Here is a 23,303-nt window from a genome sequence, read left to right on the forward strand (position 1 = left end):
TACAGAGCAGCTCTACTGCACCTGTGACTAAAGCGCAATCACAGACACAGGAACATGCAAACCCCCTCCTCACTCCACTCAGAGGAGTATAGTCTGTCCCTGCTGCAGGCATTAAGCAAACCTTTTTCCAGCATCTTCAAGCAAGCAGACCAACAACACTGCTATCATTTTATATTAACATTTCCCATCAAGTTTAATGATACCTAGCAACATAAACCAGTGTTAAATAGGATCTTCTGTATTTCTACCATATTACTGCTGCAGTAAGAGTCAGCTACTGCCCTATTCTCTACAGCTAGGGATTACTAGCTAGTAAGTTATGTACTAAACATCTTGGTATTATCCAAACCCAATAGTAGGCGGAGGGAGGAGACTGCACGTATATTCTCTTTCACACCAGAAGTTACTTTTTTTTATTCTTAATGGTTGCAAACCAGGAGAAAAGGACACTTACTGCTGCAGACACTATTTGGGCAGAAATTCCCTTCAGAAGTGAGAGCCGTATAACTGATCCATGGAGTGAGAGAGAATCTGGGAGCTTTTTCTTCCTAAGGAAATGAGATATAAACCAAATGTATTAGAGCAGTATAAAAGTTTGTGACTTCGCCTAAACCACAGCTAAACCAGAAGGTAAATCCTGCATGCAGTTTCCATTCCTGTTCTCAGGGCCTACACACACAGAATGAAATGGGCATGAGGTTATTAGCAAAGCCTGCTATGTACCACTGTGCCTGCATAAAATAGGTTTTTATCTCATCACCCACGGGATAAAAGAAAAAAAAAAACAGTTATTAAAAAAAATTTCAAGCACGTATCTGCAAACCTTAGATTTATTAATAAAGCCTGAAAGCAACATTTTCGCTCTTTAATTAATCTTCCAGTAAGTCAGGAAGTTTCAGCTTTTAAAGGTGAGTATACAAGGAACATACACAGTTGGAAAAGACTCATTAATAGAATATAAACCCCTAGGAAAACTGAAGGCATGCTTAAGGTATAACATTCAATTAAAACCCAGATGATCTGCTATGAAAGGTTAAGTGTTTCTGCTTATGGAGAAAACGTCTTTACAAAGTAACTAGTCTAAGTGGGACAGTTATTTCTAAGGAGCATTGGTATACTGTAGCATACACAGCAGAAGAAAAATCCCCAAGGAAGTTGCAGTTTTGTTACCAAGTACACACCACCCCAAAGGCAGATTTCCAAAACTAACACACAAACATTTGGTTCTTATCTCTCCAGAGGTGCACAAGTAAGTAGCTAACATGTAAGAGGGCTAGAAGGATGCCAGAGAGGGACTCTTCATCTGGGACTGTAGTGATCGGACCAGGGGTGATGGGTTCAAACTTAAACAGAGGAGATTTAGGTTAGATATAAGGAAGAAATTTTTCCCTGTGAGGGTGCTGAGGTGCTGGCACAAGGTGCCCAGAGAAGCTGTGGCTGCCCCATCCCTGGCAGTGTTCAAGGCCAGGTTGGACAGGGCTTGGAGCAACCTGGTCTTGTGGAAGGTGTCCCTGCCCGTTGGAACTGCATGGGCTGGAACTGGATGATCTCAAGGTCCTTTCAAACCCAAATCATGTATGACTCTGTGTAGGAAATATGCTAATAGCTTATATTATGGCTAAGGACACATAAACATGGCAACTAGCTTCATCCAAAGATGACGGTAACACTCCCAGGTTTTTCTGCCCACTTTCTATGTGAAAATGTCTAAGCCACTCCAGGTAACATTTCCCTCAACAGGAACCATCTTATTGGAAAAAAGAAAGGAGTCAGTACACCACTACATGCAACCATAAGCCATGACACTTAAAAGTGTTTCTATTCTATGCAATTACTCATGCAACAATCACATCTTCACACAGCACATACAGCATCCTGAGTGGCTCAGGATGTATGATGAGGCCATCATTTGAGTAATTAATGAAACGAGTCAGCAGTATTATAACTAATTATCACTTTCTGGGCTGCTCTTAGATGTCAAGATTAGCATTCCATTGACAGGAGTGACAGAAGTTCACTTGACTTTTCAAAATACCCACCAGCTATTTGCAGACTCTGGCATTCACCAGAAACACCTCCAAAAGATTTTCTTTAAAGTCATCGTGGTTCAGTGTTTGAAAGATTCCATTAAAATTCAGAGAAATTTAAATAGTCCATCTCCCATTAAATGCATTTATTTAGCTAAACAGGTGAGCCCTCAGTACAAAACTAAATCCCATGTTTGACTACTTGATCTTGCAGGAGTAACTGTGTTCTGCCAAAAGCAGCTTCACTGGAGCCCCTGCAGCTTTCCTGCGGGACTTCAGCATTGGATGTAACAGCACAAGACAAAATCTATCCATGCAATTAAAGGGTTACTACTCAAGTAACAGACAACTTGCATGCTCAAAGCAATGCTCAGGGAGGAGGCAGCAGGAAGTTGCCTTAGGAAGTTTCAACTGCTCTTAGCTTTAGATTGTCCTTCTACCCACTCCAAAAAAAAAAAAAAAAAAAAAAAGGAATTTTTTTAATGGATATAAGCAGTATCCCTTCAAAAATCATTTATCTTCCCAGGGTATAAGTCCTGCAATACCTTTTCAGGTGCGTCCGGTCCCCACTGTCAGAGCTTGCTACAGAAGATGTGTCATAGGAGTGTGTATCTGTGTTATCAATGTTCAAGAGAAAGGGATCCTCCAAAATGAAAGACTCTTCTTCATCATCAGTCTGAAGGAAGAGAATCAACGCAGCTTATTACACATTCAAAATACAAAACACCCAAACTGGAACATTAGCAAAACAGCATCAAGTTAAGCAGAAAACTCGAGGAGATGACAAGATAGTCTTACATGTAAAGAACAGAACTACGCATTATTTTAAGAGACCAATTCTGTCCAAAAAATGGTTTCCAGAATTCACAATAAACACAGAAGTGGACTGGAGAGTCAGTCAACTGATCTTTCTTGCCCAGATACTATCTACTCCATCAGAACTTCAACTGACCTTTAACTAAGCTGTTCTCGAAAGTCTCCAATTGCAGAGAGAAGGCCTAGAATTATCATCATCTGCTCCAGCTCTTCACCAAGTGGTGGCTAAGAGTCTAGCAATCCCTCTGGCTGACATGAGGGTTGATTTTGCTCTCTTCTGTGCTCTTGCTGGTGATAACCTTCCCTCTTCTCTCTCAGGCTTAGCCTGAAATTTTTTTGGACAGTATGTTTTAAACAACCACTCTCCCTGATGTCTTCTAAATTCCATACAGTTCACATTGCTCTCAAAGCACAGAGACAAAGAGAACAGCCCCACCTAATGCTAAATGTACAGGGAATAGAGCAGGTACACCTCAGCTGTCTTACAGCTGGCAGTCCTGTGCCCATTAAAGTGCTCCTTTTTCCAGTGTAGCTGTATACCTTTTTGGCTCAGTCTCCACTAAAACCCTTTCTGGAAGGTGCTCTGCCAATTATTCCATCCCATATGTACTGAGATAAATAGCAGTGAAGTCAGACTTTGGATTTGTTTGCACTAAACTACATTTTCTTTGTGATTTCCTCTCAAGTTCAAGATTTGGATTCTACTCCTCTGCATCGCCTTACAGTTTGGTAATACCCAAATCCAGTAAGTTCCTTCTGCCTTCATCATCCAAGGCATCTGCGGAAACAGGACATACCTCTGTACACTGCCCCTTCTACTATTCTTCTCATTCCCAGACTGTATCTCCTTGGGACTCCTTACACATGCATCTTTAATACAGCTTTTAAAAAGACCTGTCACTTCTCCCAGGCTTCTTTTCCCTTTATACTGGGTTCCTAGGAGGTCCAACCACAATTTCTTCAGTTTGCTAAAACACTTGTTTTCTTAAAAATTTATCTTTACTTCCATGCCCTTCTTCTTATTAGTAAGGATCATGTACTCATGTTGCTATTGTAAAAGAAGTACTGAATGGGGATATAAACAAGACAGAATCGGCTCTCCTCTGCAAGGTACTACAACAGCCGACATCAGATGTTGAGACAGTTCGGAGGGCTACATACACGAAATTTACAATATAAATGGAGTTGTGAAGAACCCAGCTCTCATCTCCTCTCGCAATTTAAGAACTACCCAAAAATCTCTGCATTTATTTCTAGCCAAAAAGAAGTTGCTTGATGACCCTGACCTTTAATAGACTTTAATAGTTTTTAGGTGACTGTCCAAAGCCACAGGTTAACATGTTAAATTTGATGAAAACACTTTATATATACCTAACCAGGGGGTACAAGAAACTTGGAGAGGGGCTTCTGACAAGGGCCTGTATGGACAGGACAGGGGGAATGGCTTTAACCTGACAGAGGGGAGATTGAGATGAGGCATTAGGAAAAAATTTTTCCCTGTGAGGGTGCTGAGGTGCTGGCACAGGGTGCCCAGAGAAGCTGTGGCTGCCCCATCCCTGGCAGTGTTCAAGGCAAGGTTGGACAGGGCTTGGAGCAACCTGGCCTAGTGGAAGGTGTCCCTGCCCATGGCAGGGGGTTGGAACTGGATGAACTTTCAGATTCCTTCCAGCACAAACCATTGTCTGATTCTATGTTTCAGCCGCAGATATTCTGATTAAAAAAACCCACTCCAAACATATTACAAACTGTACAGCAATCAGTCAACTGAGCACATGTTTTGTCAGGTATCAGGAAATTAGTAAGTTATACAGTTTTATTTCCCACAAAAAACACAACATGAGAAGAGCCACAGGAGTATGTGCTGCCTCATCTTAGCTCCTCCCTGTCTTGGAGCCGGTTGCATTTCCAATGGATCACTCACCTCGTTCAAGATGCTCTCCAGTGTTGGAGGGGTATCAACTTGAGGAATGTCGAATTCTTTATCATCAATCTGTACATCAGAAACCACAGACCGAGTTTAAATTGCCTACTCCAATTTCCAAACTCATTTCTAACTAAAGAAAAACAAACCCAAAAAGCAGCTATGTATGCACTCCTTCCAACCAGAGCCTGCCCAGAAAGGCACTATACACACTGCAGTTTCTCCTATTAGAAATGCAGTCTCTGAAACCTGGCATTGCAGGACTAAACAAGAAGTATTTAGCATCTAAAATAGAAAATAGTTATATAGTGGCCAGATCTGTCAATCTGACAGATGTCAAAATCCTTTTTCTATTTGTAAAGATCGCTACCAATGTCACGCTGTCTTTCTAATACCGACAGACATGAGTACACAAGATTCTTTTTTTCCTGACTGCTTACTAACGGGAAAAACGCATAGTTTTCTCAAAAATAAAGGCACTTTAACCAGATGTTTGCATAACTGAACAGCAAGCTTTGCTATAGCAGTGAACTAGCGCAGCACTTGCGTCCTGCTCACCCACCTAACTTCTGCAGCCCTGTCCCCACAGACCCTCCCCGCATGGCTGCCTCAGGGGGCTCGCAGCCGCCAGCGCCGAGCGGAAGGGAGGGAGCGGCCGGGCCTCAGCCGCGGCGGCCTCCCTCAGACTGCTTGTCCCTGAAGGAGGTAGGAAGCGCCCCGGCAGGCGGAGATCTGCGCCCGAGCACAACATCGCGACGCACCAGCTCGCTGCGGCAGTCCAGCTCGCGCTCGAGCTCCGCCACGCTCAGCCGATGTACAGGCGGCTCCGGGCACGGGTCGGCCTCCGCTCCCGTGGGGCAGGCACCCTGCTCCGGCGCCGCGTCCATCACCGGGCCTGCGAGCACCGCGGCGGTCACAGCGCCAGGCCGGCACCGGCGGAACTCGAACCCGCGTCCGGAGACGCCCCCTCCCTGCGCAGGCGCAGCCCGGCGAGGCCACCTTCCCAGGTGCCGGCCTTAAAGGGGCCGAGGTGCCTGCGCTATCGAGAAAGAGACAGAGAACGGCGGTGGTGGTGTCGCATAAAATCCATGTGTTTATTGGGAAATCCCACGTCTGCTCCACGACAACGGCTGGGAATCAACAGGTGCCTTAGCCTCCGAGGGAAGGAAAGGGGAAAAAAGTTAGTAATAGGTAAAGAAATGAGAGATCAAAATTCATTACATCCCTTCCAGACCCACGGTGCCTTAGCTAAAGCCCAGTGGGTTTTGCTGCAATTCCCAGCATTTTGGGAGCCAGCACGTGGTGTGTGCAGCGGCAAACTGCAGCTGCGTCCCAGCAAAGCCAAAGCAAGTGTCACTGTAGGTTAGAAGTCTGGTGAGAGACAAAAGCCTTTGGGAATATGTGGCTAATTTTAGACAAGGCAAGAGCTGGTGTAATAAGATTTGGTGCCCAAACGTGTTTTCTTCTAAAAGCCACTTGGAACAGCTGAGCAGCATGTGCAGCTAGTTCAGTATTTGTTATTAAAGACAGAAGAAAGCCCTCACCAAGCTCAGGGGAAAGGTCAGTACTGACAAATGTAGTTTAAACCATTGGAAGGATAAATAGTTCAATGGTATCAGGCACCTAAGCTACCTTGCTTTCTTATTTGTGCCTACAAAGACTGTTTCAAGGTGATATATCCTGAGTATTGCTCTGTTAGAGAGTGGGGAAGAGCACGTGGTGCCCATTTGGAGGAATGTCCCCTCCAGCACTCAAGGAGCAGCAGCAGCTGAATCATCATTTAGGGTTCCAGCTTTAGCAAATGCAGATACTAAGGGCAAAAAAGAGCATCCTACAGCTGTACCTACCTGACCTATTTAGCCTTCCACTGTTCCTGAAGAACAGCCACTTTTCCCTCTTCTTTGGAGAAGGCTCTGTCTTGTACCTAGCAGTAAGAGCATGTGCATAAGCAAGGAACATCCTGAGCATCCTCTTACCCTCTAGGAGAGCATCTGCCAGGCAGGTCCCCACTTTCCACCTCAGCAGCCCAGACAGGGCTTTGAGCAACCTAATCTAGTGGAAGGTGTCCCTGCCCGTGGCAGGGGGTTGGAACTGGATGAGCTTTAAAGTCCCTTCCAACCCAAACCAGTCTGGGGTTCTACTATAGAGACCTGCTAGAGATGCTGAAATTAGAAACTGATTTGGAAGGCAGCTTTAAGGAATACCATAAATGCTATGGGTAGGTGAAGAGGTGAAAAGAAGTCACAGCAGAGTTTCCCTTTCATCCTCTAGAGCCGGATGATACGCACTCCTTTTACCTCTTGTCAAGAGCACCGAAGTTTTAAAAACTGCAGTCATCCTATCCAGGTTCCTTCACCTAGGTAGGCTCCACAGGCTTGTGAATGCTCAAACAATGTAGTAACTGGATTTCAGAGTCAGTTCAGACAAAAGGACAGGATTTTTGCAGAGAAGTGACTCCGCTTTAGAGCTATGCTGGCAATGGGGAACTGAACCTTTTCTCTGGCGTGCACATCTACAGGTAAAGGATTTATTGACTTACTACCACACGCTGTCCTCCATGTTCTAAAACCTTCCTTTCCACAGCCAGCTGTTCAAGGATGGTCTTCTGCAGCAATGGTGCATTTGCTCCTCTTACTGCAGCTACTAATTCTCCTCCCTGAAAGGTGTGAAATCTGTCAGTATGTGCTCCAGTTGTGCCCTCTGAGCTCTAGAAATCACCACAGCAGCACATCATGTATGGTATTATGTACCAGTCCCTCCACCCTAACAGAGCTGCTCTGCTCTTTATTATTATTATTAGCTTATTAGCTTCTTTGTCATTATTACATTATTCTGTTTCTTCGTGGTAAACTCTGGCTGTGTGTTGTTATCCATGTAGCACTTGATCACCAGCAGATACTGGCATATACAGAGCAAATAAAATTGTCCTGCACACACATGAAAGAAGAGTATCCCTCAAAACAGTTGTTCCCACTGGTAAGTCATGTTTATTGCTATACAACTACTGTAAAAAAATATTTTCACTCACTGCATAAAACAGAAAGACAGGCTCGCATTTTCCTCTGTATTTTTCCAGACTGTCAATGGAATCAACTTCAGCCTAAAATGAATGGAAAATAAAACAGGTGTTTCTAGAAAAGCATTTCTGCTTTGGAGGAATACCCATGTTAACCGCCTGGACTCAGGCATCCCCAGCTGGCTGGCACACATCCCCCACATAGAGCAGAACAGCTCCACATCCCATTCTTATGGGGCAAAATGACACTCTTCAGAGCCAGGGCGACAACCAACTCCCAGCTCACGATCAGTGATGAGAAGCCAGCAGATTTCACTCACAGCTCTTGTGGGGCAGGGACATCTATCTCATAGCAGCTTACCCTAGCAAATCCCAGAGAAAAAGCCTGAAAGAGTGAAATCAGGCCCTTTTGTCTACAGAGAGTTAGAGAAGAGACTGGAGGAGCTGTGGTGGCAGCAGCAGCAGTAGGCTGCATAGAGTCCTGGGCAGAAGCTTCTATGAGAAACCTCATTGCCCATGGCTGTCGGCAAGTAAAAGCTGGCCTTCAGCAAGGAAAGGCATTTAAAGGCAGAATCACAGCATGGTTGAGATAGGGAGGGACTTCTGAAGGGCTCTAGTCCAAGGCCAAGACTCTGCCTCACAGCAGGGCTAGTCTGAATGCAATAGGAGGTTTCTCAAGACTGTGTTAATTTTGAGAATCTCCAAGAATCAGTGCTCCATAGCCTCTCTGGGAACTAATCCCAGTGTCCAGCCACTCCTACACTGAATTAATACTTTTTCCTTCTATCTACTTGTATTTTTCCCTGCTGCAACTTGATCCTGTTGCTCTTTTGCTGCGCATCATTGTGAAGTGCCTGTCTCTGCCTTCTCTATTTATACCCTACTAGACATCTGTATCTTAAGTGTTCTCCAGGGTGAAAAAACCCAGCTCCTTCAGACTCTCCCTGTACATCAGAAGGACATGCATGTTAATGATTCTCTTTAGCATTACTTGCTTAAACAGAAATCTGAAAAGTACAGAACACTTGAAGCTTGAAAATTCTTATTGATCTGGATTCTTACTGATGTAGCCAAGTGTCTGTATTTGGCAGGCTCATTCTCACAAGCTGGAACTCCTGGACTGTTACAATTTTAGCTCAATATTGGAAAGATAAAATGGCTTTAGCCTTTAGCTACAAGCTGTTTTCAGGGGACTAGGTCTTTTAAGCAGTGCCAAATTAGTCCTTACCACAGCAAAATGCAGGAGATCACTGCCAACTTCATTCCTTATTTTTTGGAAAAGATCCACTACTGTTTTGCATGGACCACACCAGGCTTGATACGCATCAACAACTGCAAGCAGAAAAATTAGTAAGAATGAGGTCAAAATGGGTCAGTTTAGACACAGACCATTAAGTTGGTTTCGGCATTTTTCCACTTTGCAACATAAGCATTTGGAAGGGCATTGCAGAAGGGTGCCAGTGCAGTAAGAAGAATCTTGAAAACCTCTGAGGACTGAAGTCTTCTTTGGTGACCTCTGGAGCACCACCCTGGGGAAGATCAGCCTCATGTCCAATCAGAATTTCCCAAGCTGCAACTTGTGGCTGTTGCTCCTAGACTTCTGTCTAGAGTGTGGCAAGACCCCTGTTGAATGCTAGAAAGGCTATAGATTCAATTCTGAAGTAGAAACTATTATCCTCTGTCAGGCTTCAAATGCTAGATCTGAGAATCAAATCACATTATAAATAAACAAGCTAATAACAGTAATATAGAGGAGTCTTTAGAGGGAACATTGACATGTCCCTCATAAATGATGAGGGCTACAACCTCCAGCTAGTCACACCTCTATTAGCATATTTCTTTCATTCAGGGCCAGAGTAGAGGAACTGACTCCTGATAGTACTGGTGTCTTTTTAACACAGAACAAAAGCAATCTATTATATTGATCAAACCCTTACCAATGAGTCCTTTGAGACACAGCATTTCTTCCCAAAGCTCCTGGCTATTGATGTTAATCTGTGTGAAAATTTAAAAACACAGTAAAAGCAATGGTAAGTCATCACCCTGACTGCTGCAAACATCTTGACAAATCACTTCAAGCTTGCCTGATGTTACCTGAGCACTCAAAACTCTTTTTGACTGCAATTCTTTCACCTTTGACCAGATAGGCAAGGCCAAGCTGTGCTAGAAAGTGTGTGGAAGACCTCAGAGAAAAAGCAGCTGAGAAGTCAGATATTCTCACACCCAAACTCTCATTCGTTCCTCCTTTCCACATGCTCTTGCTACTACCTGATGCCAGCTCCAAGACAGCCATCAGTAAGCCAGCTAACTCTAGAAAAGCTTATTAGAGACTCACAAGAACCAAGGAAAGACAGATAGAAACGGTAACAGCATCCAGCCAACAGCAAGCCTTCCCCTCTTTAGTGGCAGCAATTACTTGAACAGCCTGGTTACCTGGGGGCCCCACACTCTGCAGTGAGACTAAGTCACCTCCTGTTCTGAGGGGTGACTGGGGATGTGGTCCCTTGCAACCCAACAGGACCTCTGGATGGCTGACCAGAGCCCCAGTTTATCCTACCAGGCTGTGCTATGGCACAAGAGGGAAGGTCTGAAATACCTGTACAACCTCAGGTTTTTCCTGGCACCCTCCTGCTTTTATGGCAACAAAAGTCTTTCTGGGGCCATGCAGCAAGATCTGAAAGCATGGAAGGGCTCCAGATATTCCTCCTGTGCCTTGGCTTATCATACAGCCCTGCAAATGTGCTGCTACCAGGAAGAACAGCAAGGCAGCAGGTCTCGGAGACCCTGAGCTCCCTACCACAGCACTTTGCTACAGGAGAAACACAAAGAGCTACTTTGCTTTCACTTAAATGGAAGTCTGATATGTAATGATGTTTTAACACAGGCTAGCAACTAACACAGTTTAAAGCCACTGGCAAATAACTGGACCAGTTCTCTGCAGGCTGCCTGGGTCACGCAACACAGGCTTGGAGGAGAGCCACACACAGACACCACTAGGTTGCAGAGACCTCCTATCAGAGCCAGCATGGTGCTCAAAAGCAGTGCAAGGTTGTGGCCTGGGCTAACCTGAGCATTCAGAGTGCTACTTCAACATGCTCATCTCCAGCACACATCCTACTTTCCTCACACCTATTTCAGACCCCGTTCTCATCCCATTTTACAAGGGATGAGAATGATGATTCTCCACAAGCAGTTTCTCACCTTACCTGCACACATGCTATGCTACTTCCTTAAGATGTTTCAGATGTTTCTTGATAAACTAGTAAATACACAGCTTTCACAATGTCTGGTCACTAGAGGGTGATCTGAGCTCATCATGTCCTTACCTGAATTACCAGCTGCTACTTAAAGACTTCCAAAACATAGTGAACAATAGATTTAGGCTGGAAGAGGTCTATGGAGTCCTTAGTCTAATCCACTGCTCAAAGGTCAGTATTAGAGCAGATTGCTCAGGAACTTACCCAGTCAAGGATGCCCTAGACAACCCCATATTGTGCCATATGCTATTTTATCCCATGTTTCCTGTTATTAGAAAGTATCTTCAGCATCTTCCCTATCTTACAGGACTTGTCCTGTAGTATGTACTTAGAAAAACACAGTAAAAAAAAAAAAAAAAAAAAAAAAAAGAGCTCCTTGAGAAATATAAGATCTGGTTTTGTTCATCCTGAACAATGAGGATTCCTAATAACTTTCACAGTTGGCATCATTAACCCTAACTACATTTAGTCTACATTGGAAGACAGTAAGTTTCAGTAAGACCAGTGATTTTACAATAACTAGCACCAACATTTCTAAAATTGCAAAGAATACTAAGAGTGGAAACTCCAGTGCAAATTAAATGGCCTCATACAGACTTCCAGAGTCCAGCATCTCCCAGAGAATGGCGAGTTGGTCCAACACCTCCATCCGTTCTCTTTAACACATGTCCCCAAGCCTACTTTTATTCAGAGAACACCTGCAGAATTAAGTAATGTAATGATTCCAGTTACCTCTAGTGCTGGGACCACCCTCGGAGTGTTTCACAGAACATTATTGAATTCAAATGATTTCAGATAATAATTTGTGATAACGAGTTAAAGCCTGAGTTGAACTGATAGACTGAGGTACCCTTCAAAGTGCTTTGCTAATTTCGATGCCCTGAGGTTGCTAGGACTTGGCTCTTCTCTAATACAACCAGAACCTTTCCAGGACATCACATTATGTCTTACACAAAGTTCAGCTTTCATCTGCAGATGTGATCATATTTTTGCAAATCTAGACCTAGCTTTCCCTTAGTTGCAAAAGTTGCAAAGCCTGCTTGATGTTTTCTGCATGGCACAGGAATACAGCTGGACAAACAGCAGGGGAAAGCAGTTTTACCTTAACAGTGATCCTTTCTGTCTTATAGAAATGCTCACATTTGCACTCCATGCTTTCCAGTTTTAACAGTGAATAAACAAGGTTATAGAGACCATAATCTCCTTCCATATTTCTCTCTTGCAAAGACTGAGCTTTTTTTTCAAAATTATAAGACCTTCATAACTACTTTCGTTTTTTTTTTCAATGTCTTTGCATATGAAACTATTCTCATAAATACTCTCTCCCCTATGCAGGTAATTATAATGCATCATTAGGTCACTTGTGCAGTGTAAACAGGAAGAAATTCATCTACTCACCATTGTGAAATAGATTTTTCAGCCTTTGAATTTTTTCTTGTACCTCCTAACTTTTCCTCCTTTACAGTGATTTTTCTAAGTATGTGAACTGGTCAGATGCTCAGTGACAATTGCCCTTCAGGAGAAATGCTCCCTCCCCCAGTTCCCTACTTCTGAATGGCTTCTGAACCATTGTCCCATGAAACACAGATGCATTTTGATCTATGAAAGCAGCCAAACATGTGCCAGCTCTTAACAGCTCTGGAATACAACCTGCAGCCCCATAGCAACCTCCCTCTGCACACCATAGCACTGATCCTGAGGACAGGTTTGACTTGCCATGTTTTCCCATACTTCCTACCTGCCTTCAGGAAGGTTTTTCCACCCCAGAAACCTCACAGCAGGGCTTTGCCAGGAGAATCTGAAATATCCCAAGACCGAACTTCATCCTTTGCACATACTATGAGTTTAAAAGACACTTTAAAAGCCTGGCTCCTACTGACCTGCAGTACTACTTCCTTCTTCTTTGCAGCCATCCTTCTGCAGGAACAAGGGTCTTCTGAGCAGCAGTCCCAAGTGCAAAGCACTGCAGATGTCCTCTAATTACATGAATCCAGTTGCTGTTCAATCTGCACCACAGAGAAAGCTTTTTACGTGTCTTTGCTCCTCCAACCCACCACATACAGCCTGACAACCCTGCCCTTTTGGAAGGGAGCAGTGTTGGCTCAGCAGTGTCCAAAGCCTGGACACAGCTTTGCTCACACCCTTTTCACAGAGGCAGGGTGCTGCTGCTAGCCCGAACTTGCCGTTTGCTTTCAGCAGCCTGTGCCCACACAGGGCCCATCAGTACCTGCGCAGCAGCTGGCAGCACCCCAACGCTGCTATGGCAGCACCCCAACGCTGCTATGGCAGCACCCCAACGCTGCTATGGCAGCACCCCAACGCTGCTATGGCAGCCATGGCAATGCCAGGGGGAGCGGAAGCCAAGCCCAGCCCGCCCCACTCTCTTATCGAAATCCCCTGCAGACAGGAAGTTCAGCTCGGTCTTCTCGAATTCCCACTCATGCAGCAGCAGCTGCAGTTGGAGCCTCTCTGCCTTCCCTTTGTCTGTCAAACCTGCCCAGCTCCCCACAGCCCTGCCTAGAACCCAGGAGAGGCGATGAGCTGCTGGCCCTACTCCAAAGGCAGCTCAGGTTTTGAAGGTTGGTTGGTTTTAACCTTATTTTCAGTGAGAGGCCAGTGCTGTGCCCAGCACACCCCAGGACGATGTGCTTTTGAGCACGGCTGCTGCTGAACTCGTGCTCAACTCGTCCCTTCACATGCCTGGGGGGGGGTCACTGGGCTCCAGATGCAGACACATAATGTCTGGTAGCCTGGTCCTCCAGCTGCCCAAGGTCCCTGCTGCTTGAGGATTTGGCTTTTGGCACGTCAGCTCTCCTAGTGCCCCTGGCAACTTAAGGTGACATTGTCTAGTACCTGCAGGGGACATGGTTCTGCTGAACGTCGGCAGGGGCTCCCCTGCCTCCAGCACCAGCTCAGCAGAGCAAACTGCACCCTGGATGCCCCCTGCATCTTTCTTTTTGTAGGAATAAGCCTTCAGTAAAGTCCAGATGATTTTAACCGCTACTGAAATTTTGCATGTTTACACATATGTGCTTACACTTTAGGATTACCAAAGACACGCCTGTTAAACCCATTTTCTGGTCTTCAAGAATCTACTCTCATTCACCTCAATTATTCCTTCCTCTGCCTGTTCTGTCACTGCTTCAGCACTTTCGTGGAGGTGCAGCACCTAATGCAATTAGATCTACTGCAGGTTTAAGTCTGCAAGAACAAGTTTTAAAAAATCAGATGTTTTCCTTAAGAATATATTGGCACAATATGCTTTTAAGCAGATCATTTGGCTTCTTTCATAACTAAAATGCAAATCTGTGATATAAACAACAGCCAAATAAGTCTCATTTGACTTTCTGAGTGGGAGAGACCACTACCCTGACAACTAGCATGCCAAACTATTAGTTTCTTTTAACACATGTAACCTTTGAGAGAAGCACTACTGCTGCTGGACACTGATACACAGACTTGACATACTTATCGAAATTAAGACTGCTTTTTAAAAGAGAAATGGCACAAGAACAGCAGAAATCCTGGTGATTGGTATTATGCCAACTTGAAGAACTTTGCTTTGGTTCTGCAAGCAAATACATAAGTAACTCATAAGATGCTGTTACCTAAATGAAGTCGGTAAAGATCTGGCTGACCAGCAAACAAGTTTGTTCCCACTGTGAATCTCAGGCTAGCAACTGTCAGTCTGCAGAGAAGCTGGCACAGAAAGCTGAGGTTTCTCCATGAAGCTGAGAAAAATCTAGATGTTCTGGTAAAGTTCTTTTATTTACAGTATTCTTTTTGTACATACCTATAGCGACATCAAAAATTATTCACAAAGCTTAACTGAATGTAAAAATGTTCTCATCCAACAGTTTGTCCTACCAATATCTGTGGAAAATGCCAACTGCTCTCATGCAGAAACACGATTGTCTGAGCACTGGTTTTTACTGTTTCTGGAAGAATTTTAGGAAACCACCTTGAAACATGTACAGAGATACTTACCTTCTTCTGAACACCTTTAGGCACCGGAATGTTATAGAAGCAAACTCAGATTTGTTTTTAGAAACATGAACTGGGGGAGGATGAGAAGAGGTATGTAAAAACTTGAGCTCCTAAACACACATAGCAGGAGTGCAAATGTGGAAGTCAGATGCATGCTGTACAGTTCTGTGTTTACAATATCTGCTTTTGGAAGGTCTTTTTCCCCACGTCAAGCAAAAAAATCTATTTGATTGACTTTTGTGAAGAAGACTTCACTTCTGAGATACTGGTATTGATCAAGTTCTCACATATTTTTACTTTTGCTTTTGTTCAGCCCCCAACGTCCATCATGGAAAATTTGCAGAAGGACATTAAAAAACTGCCAGTCACTTACTGCAATGTCTAGGAAAAAAGTGTCAGGTGCTCACTTTTATTTGTCTTTCAAGGATGGAAGAAGTTACATGAAATGCATATATTGTCCTTTGCAACCAAGTGATAACAGTTATCTGATACATAGCACATTCAAATTCCAGGCCAAACTGTTGTCACATTTTCTGACACAAGTAGTTACCTTGGAAAAAAGTAAGGCTATCACAATGTGACCTTCTGATTAGAAATAAAAGACTAAGATACTTATCAAAATTGGTTAGCAAAGTTACAGACCTCTCTTCTTGCTGCAGCCTTTCTGAAGTTGAGTGTAACAAAAGGAAGATTTGGTTTAAGACATCGGCTGCTACCTTTAGTGTGCTAGTTAGTGCTATGTAAATACAGTGCTTGGAGATTCTGACTACTAGAACTATGGTCTAAACTGAAATCAGAAAGTGGACACAGGAAGAAAGCAAGAACCCTGAACTGCATGAAGGAGAGCTCCTTGCTGCCCGCCTTTGTTCCTATGTATATTTGACTGGGGTCTCATCAGATTCCAGCCTAACCTTACACAGTCGTCTTTTTCTGTATTTTTTTTCTCCACACTTACAGGCATAATTTCAGGAACTTATGAACAATCTAGGCTTCTGAATGCAGTAAAATCCCATCACTTATTATCCAGGTATCCAAATCCATGCAAGTGTGTATATCTGCATATATACAGAAAATCTGTAGCAACATTACTCAACTAAAAATAAAACAAAACAAAACCCAAACCCCCCAAAACCAAACCACCAAACCCAATTTTTCCATCCCTTCCCCAACTTAATGCACCCAGCTGATCTTTCACTGAAGTAATTTGTAAGTCACTTCATTATATCTGGAGGCAAAGGATGCAGAACAAAAGCAATCCCTTAATCACTGCTTGCCAGCTCCTTCTGGCCTCTTGAAAGTACAACTTCTGCAATATAGTGTTTGCTCTACTGCTATTCATGATTAGCAAAAAAAAAAAAAAAAAAAAAAATCACCAGTGAAATAAGCCAATCCTTCAGCAATTATCTGAGCAAGTTCTTGGCTACTAAAGCAATAGCTTATGCCTGCCAATATTGCCGCCACCTGTTCCTTTCCAGACAAGTCAACAGTCATGCAAACTCTGAAGTATGAGCTTTTCTTCTGAAAACCAAAGAAACCCAAAGCAATCCAGTTCACCCATTCCATGGATTTGAGCATGTCATCAGTACCAGGTGACCTTGTACGGTAGCAAAAACCTCTTGGACCTCATGAGTACAGAATGCACTGCTTATAATTTAGGGTCTACTATCTCACTCTACTTTTCTTTTTAAAAAGGAAGTATAATGTAAGTTAAGCTGAAGTTCAGAAATGCATATATTTTACTTAAAAACATTCATCTGCTCAAAATTCAAAATAAACTTTATGGGATACAACAGTTTGGTTTTTCTTTTTAAATAACATTTCATTCAAACTGTATATAATTCATTGAAGTATTCATACAGCAAACAATGGTTAATCCTTGAAAACCTGTAGAAAAAGATTTTCACACACACACAAAAAAAAGGAAAAACGAAACTGAGGTCTCACACTCGCACACATTCACCCAAGCACACATTCGAGCACATCCTCGCACATCCACACACAGGCTGCAGCAAAAGCAGAAAATTGTAGGCCCAAAAGGAAGGTGATGACTGATTGTTCTATCCGGAAGTCCAGGTAGCTCAGGGAAAAAAAAAAAAAAAAACAACCAAAACCCCAGAAAATACCAAAACAACCCCCCAGGAGTCCTCTGAGTAAAGAAACTACCTCAAGAAAATTCTCAAGTGCACTGGAGACCTGATCATTTAAACTGTTTCTGCAAAGCAGCTCCCTGCACCTGAGAAAAACGCAGCCCAAGGTGACTTGTGCAAATACAAGGAGTCAGGAATATCTCCTGTTATTCCTTAAGTAGACATGAGGGGTGTCCATAGATTCAGTTAGTCTTTGATCATGCAAGATACTGCTGGAGTGCTGTCTTCGCCCTGCAATAAAGGAACAACCTGTCAGTTATTGGGGTTTGGCTTTATCAGCAACAGCTTTATGTACAAGACTGTACAAGACATACAGGATGAACGAGTGAGGTAAAAGGAAGCCGCACAGCTGCCTCCTTCAGTTTGGAAGGATCGAGCCCATGGTGCAGAAGTGTTCTGCATGGGCTGTAACCATTTATGAATCCACCCTGCATCTAAGAATAACATGGTCTATCCAAGTATATAGATGCTCAGCCCAACTGAGCAACTTTTAAGCATGGTGGGGCTCAAGATGTATATTGAACCTCGTTATCAACACACCTTAAGAGCAGTAATTGTGAAAAATAGTTACTTTTCTGAAATACATATGTACCATGAAAAGTAGGTCTTTGACCTGGGAAATGAAAGAGGTGTCATAACTCAGAACATATTACAAGCAAATTAGTCTTGTCAGGAATGCCATCCCTGACATATAATGTATGTTGAAACATACCATGATGTGAAAGGGAGAAAAGAACCAACAGTCACTGTAATACTGGAATTTATGTAATCTAACATTGTGCAACATTCTGTTAAGAAAAAAACACCTCCCAGAAGTCCAGGGTTACAGTTTCATAATAATCACTTCAGTTAATTCAGTGTTTCCTATCACCTGAAGTGAGCAGCTTTGCTCTTCTTTTGTCTCCCACACTTCCCAGCCATGCTATCATGATCCTGACAGACTTTCCTAAGATCCAATACAACTCAGTGACTCTGAGGAAGATCACTTATTTTTTTCTTCCAAGTTTCCTGCTGCCCTTGCAAGCTGTATCAGCTCATCATGAGGGCTGATGAGGCTGAGTTTGGACAGGGTAAACATCCAAACATCTCAGGTAAACCTGGGAGCAGGTGGCCAGAAGAAACAGGAGACACTGTCTTGGGACAGTGCTAAGCACAAGCAGCTTTGTGTGTCTTAAAAACACGTCTTACATGTTGACAAGCAAGGCCCATTTACCAGGAGGTATTTTTACTGGTAGAAGTTTTATTCCTATTTCTCACTGTTTGAAAACCTTATTTAATTATTCCATAACTTTCTGTAAGCCTGCTTGTTGATATCTATTTGCTGCTGGTTATCACCTTCAATAGTGATACTTCATCACAGACTTTTAAGCAGAAGTCCTAACTTTACTACAAAGTTGTCCAAGAATGCTAAGAGTATCTTCCATAGAAACAAGAAACCGAAATCTAAAGATTTTTAAATACTGTACAGTTTTGAGTTGTCTGTGTATGACCTCTTCCGAAAAACAGGTCATCTCCTTTAGTTCATGAAAGAAGTATGGGTCATTACTAACTGTAGATCAGATAACTGCAAAAAGTTACCATAAAAAACCAGAAACTTTCATTAGCTATTTTGGTTATTTGAAGAAGTTAGATGATCTGTGTAGATACTCTGAGTGACAGAACAGGTATGTGAAAACTTACTGTTGAGCTTAGTTAGTTTAAAAGAATTTGAGATCAACAACAGTGCTGATCCTGTATTACCTTTTTAATTCAGTGTTAGGTGATTGCTCACTATTGTTGCAATCCTCTGGAACTTTGTTAGTAACCCAAGGTTTACACAAATATTTGTGTATCAGTGAGGTATCAGTGAGATTTCAGAGAGGACTTTCCACTGGTTTAGAAGACCTTATGTGTAGTTATTTTATACTATTGAGAACTGCAGTAAAATTTGCTACTCCTGAGCAATACAAAACCTGTTCCTTAAGTACTCGTCATTATTTCTTTCTATACCATAAAACTTAGTGCAATAATAAACAGCTTTTTTTCTGGGGATTTTTTTTTTAATAATCAAGATATTAAAAAAAAATCTTAATAAAAGCAAAGATTTCCCTCTAATCATCTTTTTTGATGTCTTCTTTATACTCACTTGTCACACAGATTTGGATCTGATGACTGACTCAATTTATGTAGAATATCTACTATTCCCATGTCTCGTAGTTTATCTTGGCGTTCTTGTGAACCTACAATGATAAATCACATTGTTGGGAACACCACCAAAAATAAATGTCTACAGAACAGAAGAAAGGAGTGGTTGTAGAAACCAGCTTAAAGGAGGGGTATGGAACACAGTTCAGCTAGAACACAGCAACGGAAAAACTTCACTGCAGCTACTTCCCAAAGGAGTTGTAGTTTCTTTTTTTTGTACTCTTGGTGCATATATTTAAAGAAAATAAAATGTTGAAGGCAAAAATCTGAACACATTTTATCCTAAAGTAAGAAGCTTGACTTTAGTTGGTTTATTCTCATCTCTCTGATTTGGATGGAGAAAACATTTAATTGGAGGTGCGTTTCTGAGTCTGTCTTGTAGCACTGTACAATTCCAGTATAATCAGCAGAAAGCCATCAGGAACACAGCTGTTATCTGTCGAGTATCAAACACTGAGTGAAGTTCTGTGATCTGAGAGATGTGGAATAAAGTACATAGTTGAGGTGGGGACAGGGAAGACACTAATCAAAGCCAAGTAGAGACACTAACTTCTTTGCTAAAGAGCAGCACAGCCAACTTGAGGGTTTTGAAATCATCCACCTCAAAGTCCTCCTCCCAGATTCACCATTCCACAAAGCATACCACCTCCCACCACTCCTTCCCTTGCCATTTCTTCTAGCTCCACACTGCTGACTCCACCTCCCCTCTCCGCCCCTCAACACAAACACATGTATTTTTCTCTGCAGCAGCAACCTTCAGCTCTCTCCTGGTTATTTTTCACTGTTCCAGGCCATGACTCTTTACCAAATGCCTTCCCCATTCCTTCCAGTTCCAACCACAAGTCTTTTGACTGGTTTCGGAGTCTCACCACTCAACCCATTCAAACCATACATACTGGGGAAAACTTCTCTGCAACAAACCCCAGGCTGATCCTCTCCAGTAAGCCTGTTTCCTCCAACAAATAGTTTTCACAACCCTTTTGAGACTTGGAAGCTCTCACTTCACTACAACTGTTTACAGCTATTACAGAAATGCTATAGGCAGAAACCTTCCACCATGTGCCTCTCATCAACTCCGATTTATTGACAGTCTTGTGACTCTTCTTCCTGCCCCACAACAGCTCTCTACACTTTCCTCAATGGCCTCTTGACCACTCTCACTTATTCTGTGTTATACCTATAATGATGTCTCCTTTTATGCTTTGGATCCCACTGCATTGTGCACTGCAAATAGTGATCACTATGCAATATTAACCTTTCAATCAGGATAGTAACTTGTATATGCATTAATAGTGAGGCTTTCTTACCTTCTTCTTCATTCCATATGAGATTAGATATACAGAACATGGCAGCAAGCTGAAGTTTAGCATTTGAATGACTCTAAATATAGAAAAACATTACTCAAATTTAGAATAAATTCAGAAATCCTCAGAGTTACATTTTTGCATTCATCCTGTAATAAATAAGGTAGCAAAGTAGGGACTAATTCTTATCTAATTCTTATCTAAAAATTCTCTCAGAGATAGTGCCATAACATAAGGCTCTTGAGTAGCTTTAAATCACATCCTTCCAAATATTTATTGGGGTCTACAGGAAATGCCTTTTCTAAGATCATGATGCTTTTTCCAGGTGTGTTAGAAGCACTGCTTAAGTCACTGTAACATTCTTATGGGAAATAACCACGGACTTTTCCTTTTTATCAGATCCTCAGTATGCCTGCCATATAGAACTGCACTACATTATTCCTTAAACAAAACTGGGTATATGAAAGTTAAGTGCATGATACTGAATAATTTACACACCAAAATGCTAAGTACCCTTTTTTTCATTCCTGCAAAAGATCAACATAAAACCTTTCAGAGAAATTTTCCATACCATGTAATATTTGATTTTCTGCAGGATGTCATCATTGGTCATAATCAGTTCTTTTGCTGTTGTCCCATCTGCTATATTGGCAAGTATACATAATGTCTGAAAGACAGAAAAACTCTTATTTGGCCACAGATCACATCCCATGATTTATACAGTTTCCCTGACAGCTTTGTACTTGTGACAAACAATTTCTTTAATTAGTTTTAATATCTTTAATCTGGAGTTTTCAGCTTGCATACATCTGGGGCCAATGCCAGAGTTAACAGCCGTGGATGAACAGCCCTGGCAAAAAACCCAGTCATTGCCATTTTAAAATAAAAAGCAATAGTCACTAAAGTTTTACTCATTGAAATGAATTAAGTCTCTCATAGAAATAAGCAGCATATAAAAAATTAAATATACTGGAAAATTAAGCAGTCTATTCTGTATCAGTGGCTAGGGAAAAAACCTGATCCAGAACAACCAAACTAACATATCCATCTAGTTCTTCAGGCCAGAAAAGGAAAAAACAGACCTATATTCTGATCTGGCAGAGTAATAACTTGTTGTTAACAAATCTAATCACACATTTTGCCTGCAGAAATAATTGAAACTATTAATGCATCTGGTTATTTCTTGCAAATCAGAGGAGCAATCCTACAGAACACCCATGAAGCACCTAGGCCCATTTTGGAACTACATGCACAAAGCATTAAGACTTGAGCAGGCATCTTTGCTTGCTCTCAGGAGGCACTGGGAAATGCTCTAAAAATTCTTTCCCAAAGAGCTGTGGCAGAACTTAACCATCCTTTCTGGACATACAGGGATAACTTCAGAGGACACCAGAGAATGATTAGCACTGGTATGACGCCTGTGTGTACACTCTATTCATGTCAGCAGTAGCAGAGATTTATTATTTCCAAGCTGCTAACTACACACTGCTGAACAAGTCAGCCAGTAAGTACTGTCCTGCTAGAAGTATGGTCTCTCGTGTGCAGACAGGCAGTGTTGCATAGATGACTTGACCCGTCTGGATTTAGCTCAGTGACTTCACACTCAGATGCAATGCTGTTTGCTACCAGTACCCATCCTAAGCCAAAACAATCCTCTGGAATCACCCACAGTTTCTCGCTGTCCCCATTCTTCATCACCACATGCTTTGTATAGGGAAGAAACAGGGTTCTCCAACTGTCTTGTCTGTCAGAAGAGTTAATCAGCCAAACTCTGCCCATCTATCCTCTTGCTTTAGCACACCCACAGCAGGAATTCCTGTCTGCTGGCCCCCTTATGCAGCCACCAAGCCAGAGACGCTTTTCCCTACTCCCTTTCCTCCTGCACACTGCTTTTCTTAAAGCTTTATTTTTTGTAGGCATGTCCTTCCTCACTTTCTCCTGGGCTACACCAGCATGCTCTTTTCCCTGCTAGCGCTTCTCCTCTCATTGCTGCTGGCTCCTGCAGGCACCCAAAAGTAGGTGAGTTACCCAGTCTCCCAGCAGATCATACATAACTGCCAGCAAGGCAGGTGATGATGGTATTCTTCCTTACTGCCTGCTCCTGTGACTGCTATAGGAGGAAATAACCATAATGCTTTCCCCAGCACAACATACTGGCTTCTTTATCTTCCATTGTTCCTACTGTCACTTTTCTGCTACTGCAATTGCCTTAAATTTAATTCTTTTGCTCTCACATACAGTGCCCTTCTCTTTACCAAACCTACATTGAAAAAAATACTTTTAATTCAATTCAAACACATTTGTAATAATTCATTATAAAAAACAATGTTCTTGTAGGTAAAGTTATTAATTTCCCAGATCTCAGTAAAATATTCACATCATAATCCCAAACAAAAATGACATGTTGAGAAAAGTAAGCCTTCTCAGCCATTTCTTACATTTTATTCCACCAAGGCACCATGAAACAAAAAAGGATACCTGTTCTTTGACTTCTATATTGTGCTCCCCTTCCAGAATGAGGGTCACTGCTTGCATGATTTGCTTCCCATGAGTGCTCATGATATGATCTATGTGCTGCCAAAGCAATGATGAAATACAATCAGTGTAACTTTCCAGACAAAGAAGGGGCATTCCTACTTGAATT

The 23,303-nt window shown here is 42.5% G+C and overlaps 3 protein-coding genes across 19 annotated transcripts in view; all 3 read right to left on the bottom strand.

Annotated features, from left to right (window-relative positions):
- The window catches only part of VPS8 (VPS8 subunit of CORVET complex), a 76,000-nt gene extending 70,264 nt beyond the window's left edge, over positions 1-5,736 (bottom strand). For both annotated transcript variants that reach the window (XM_062606457.1, XM_062606458.1), the window contains exons 1-4: positions 5,526-5,736; positions 4,765-4,833; positions 2,573-2,703; positions 455-548 (exon numbers count right to left, since the gene is read on the bottom strand). In XM_062606457.1, the coding sequence (XP_062462441.1) occupies positions 455-548; positions 2,573-2,703; positions 4,765-4,833; positions 5,526-5,651 (420 nt within the window). In that variant the 5' untranslated portion in view covers positions 5,652-5,736. The remainder of the gene's footprint in view (positions 1-454; positions 549-2,572; positions 2,704-4,764; positions 4,834-5,525) is intronic.
- A 103-nt stretch (positions 5,737-5,839) lies between these two features.
- On the bottom strand, positions 5,840-13,651 carry NME9 (NME/NM23 family member 9). 6 transcript variants are annotated; one of them, XM_062606465.1, is made up of 8 exons: positions 13,265-13,651; positions 12,918-13,043; positions 9,718-9,775; positions 9,009-9,112; positions 7,793-7,864; positions 7,304-7,420; positions 6,612-6,688; positions 5,840-5,918 (listed from the first exon to the last, which is right to left on the bottom strand). In XM_062606465.1, the coding sequence occupies exons 2-7, from the start codon at positions 12,948-12,950 to the stop codon at positions 6,617-6,619; spliced, it is 456 nt and encodes a 151-aa protein (XP_062462449.1). In that variant the 5' UTR covers positions 12,951-13,043; positions 13,265-13,651; the 3' UTR covers positions 5,840-5,918; positions 6,612-6,616. The 6 variants fall into 6 exon arrangements, with proteins under 6 accessions (XP_062462449.1, XP_062462447.1, XP_062462446.1 ...); XM_062606463.1 differs by having other exon boundaries at positions 13,179-13,280; XM_062606462.1 differs by lacking the exon at positions 13,265-13,651 and having other exon boundaries at positions 12,918-13,258.
- Positions 13,652-14,786: 1,135 nt separating this feature from the next.
- Positions 14,787-23,303, bottom strand: part of ARMC8 (armadillo repeat containing 8) — a 67,818-nt gene continuing 59,301 nt past the window's right edge. For 9 of the 11 annotated variants that reach the window (XM_062606535.1, XM_062606532.1, XM_062606530.1 and 6 more), the window contains 5 exons: positions 23,138-23,233; positions 21,231-21,326; positions 20,663-20,735; positions 19,297-19,390; positions 14,787-17,402 (listed from right to left, as the gene is read on the bottom strand). In XM_062606535.1, coding sequence (XP_062462519.1) covers positions 17,369-17,402; positions 19,297-19,390; positions 20,663-20,735; positions 21,231-21,326; positions 23,138-23,233 — 393 coding nt within the window. In that variant the 3' untranslated portion in view covers positions 14,787-17,368. Of the gene's footprint in view, positions 17,403-19,296; positions 19,391-20,662; positions 20,736-21,230; positions 21,327-23,137; positions 23,234-23,303 lie in introns of those variants that run through there. The other 2 variants (XM_062606529.1, XR_009962360.1) reach the window with 2 other exon arrangements.

The sequence above is a fragment of the Pezoporus occidentalis genome, unplaced genomic scaffold (assembly GCF_034315485.1).
Source record: "Pezoporus occidentalis ecotype Australia unplaced genomic scaffold, CSIRO_AGI_Poc_V1 ctg97, whole genome shotgun sequence".
In the NCBI taxonomy this organism is placed as follows: Eukaryota; Metazoa; Chordata; class Aves; order Psittaciformes; family Psittacidae; genus Pezoporus; species Pezoporus occidentalis.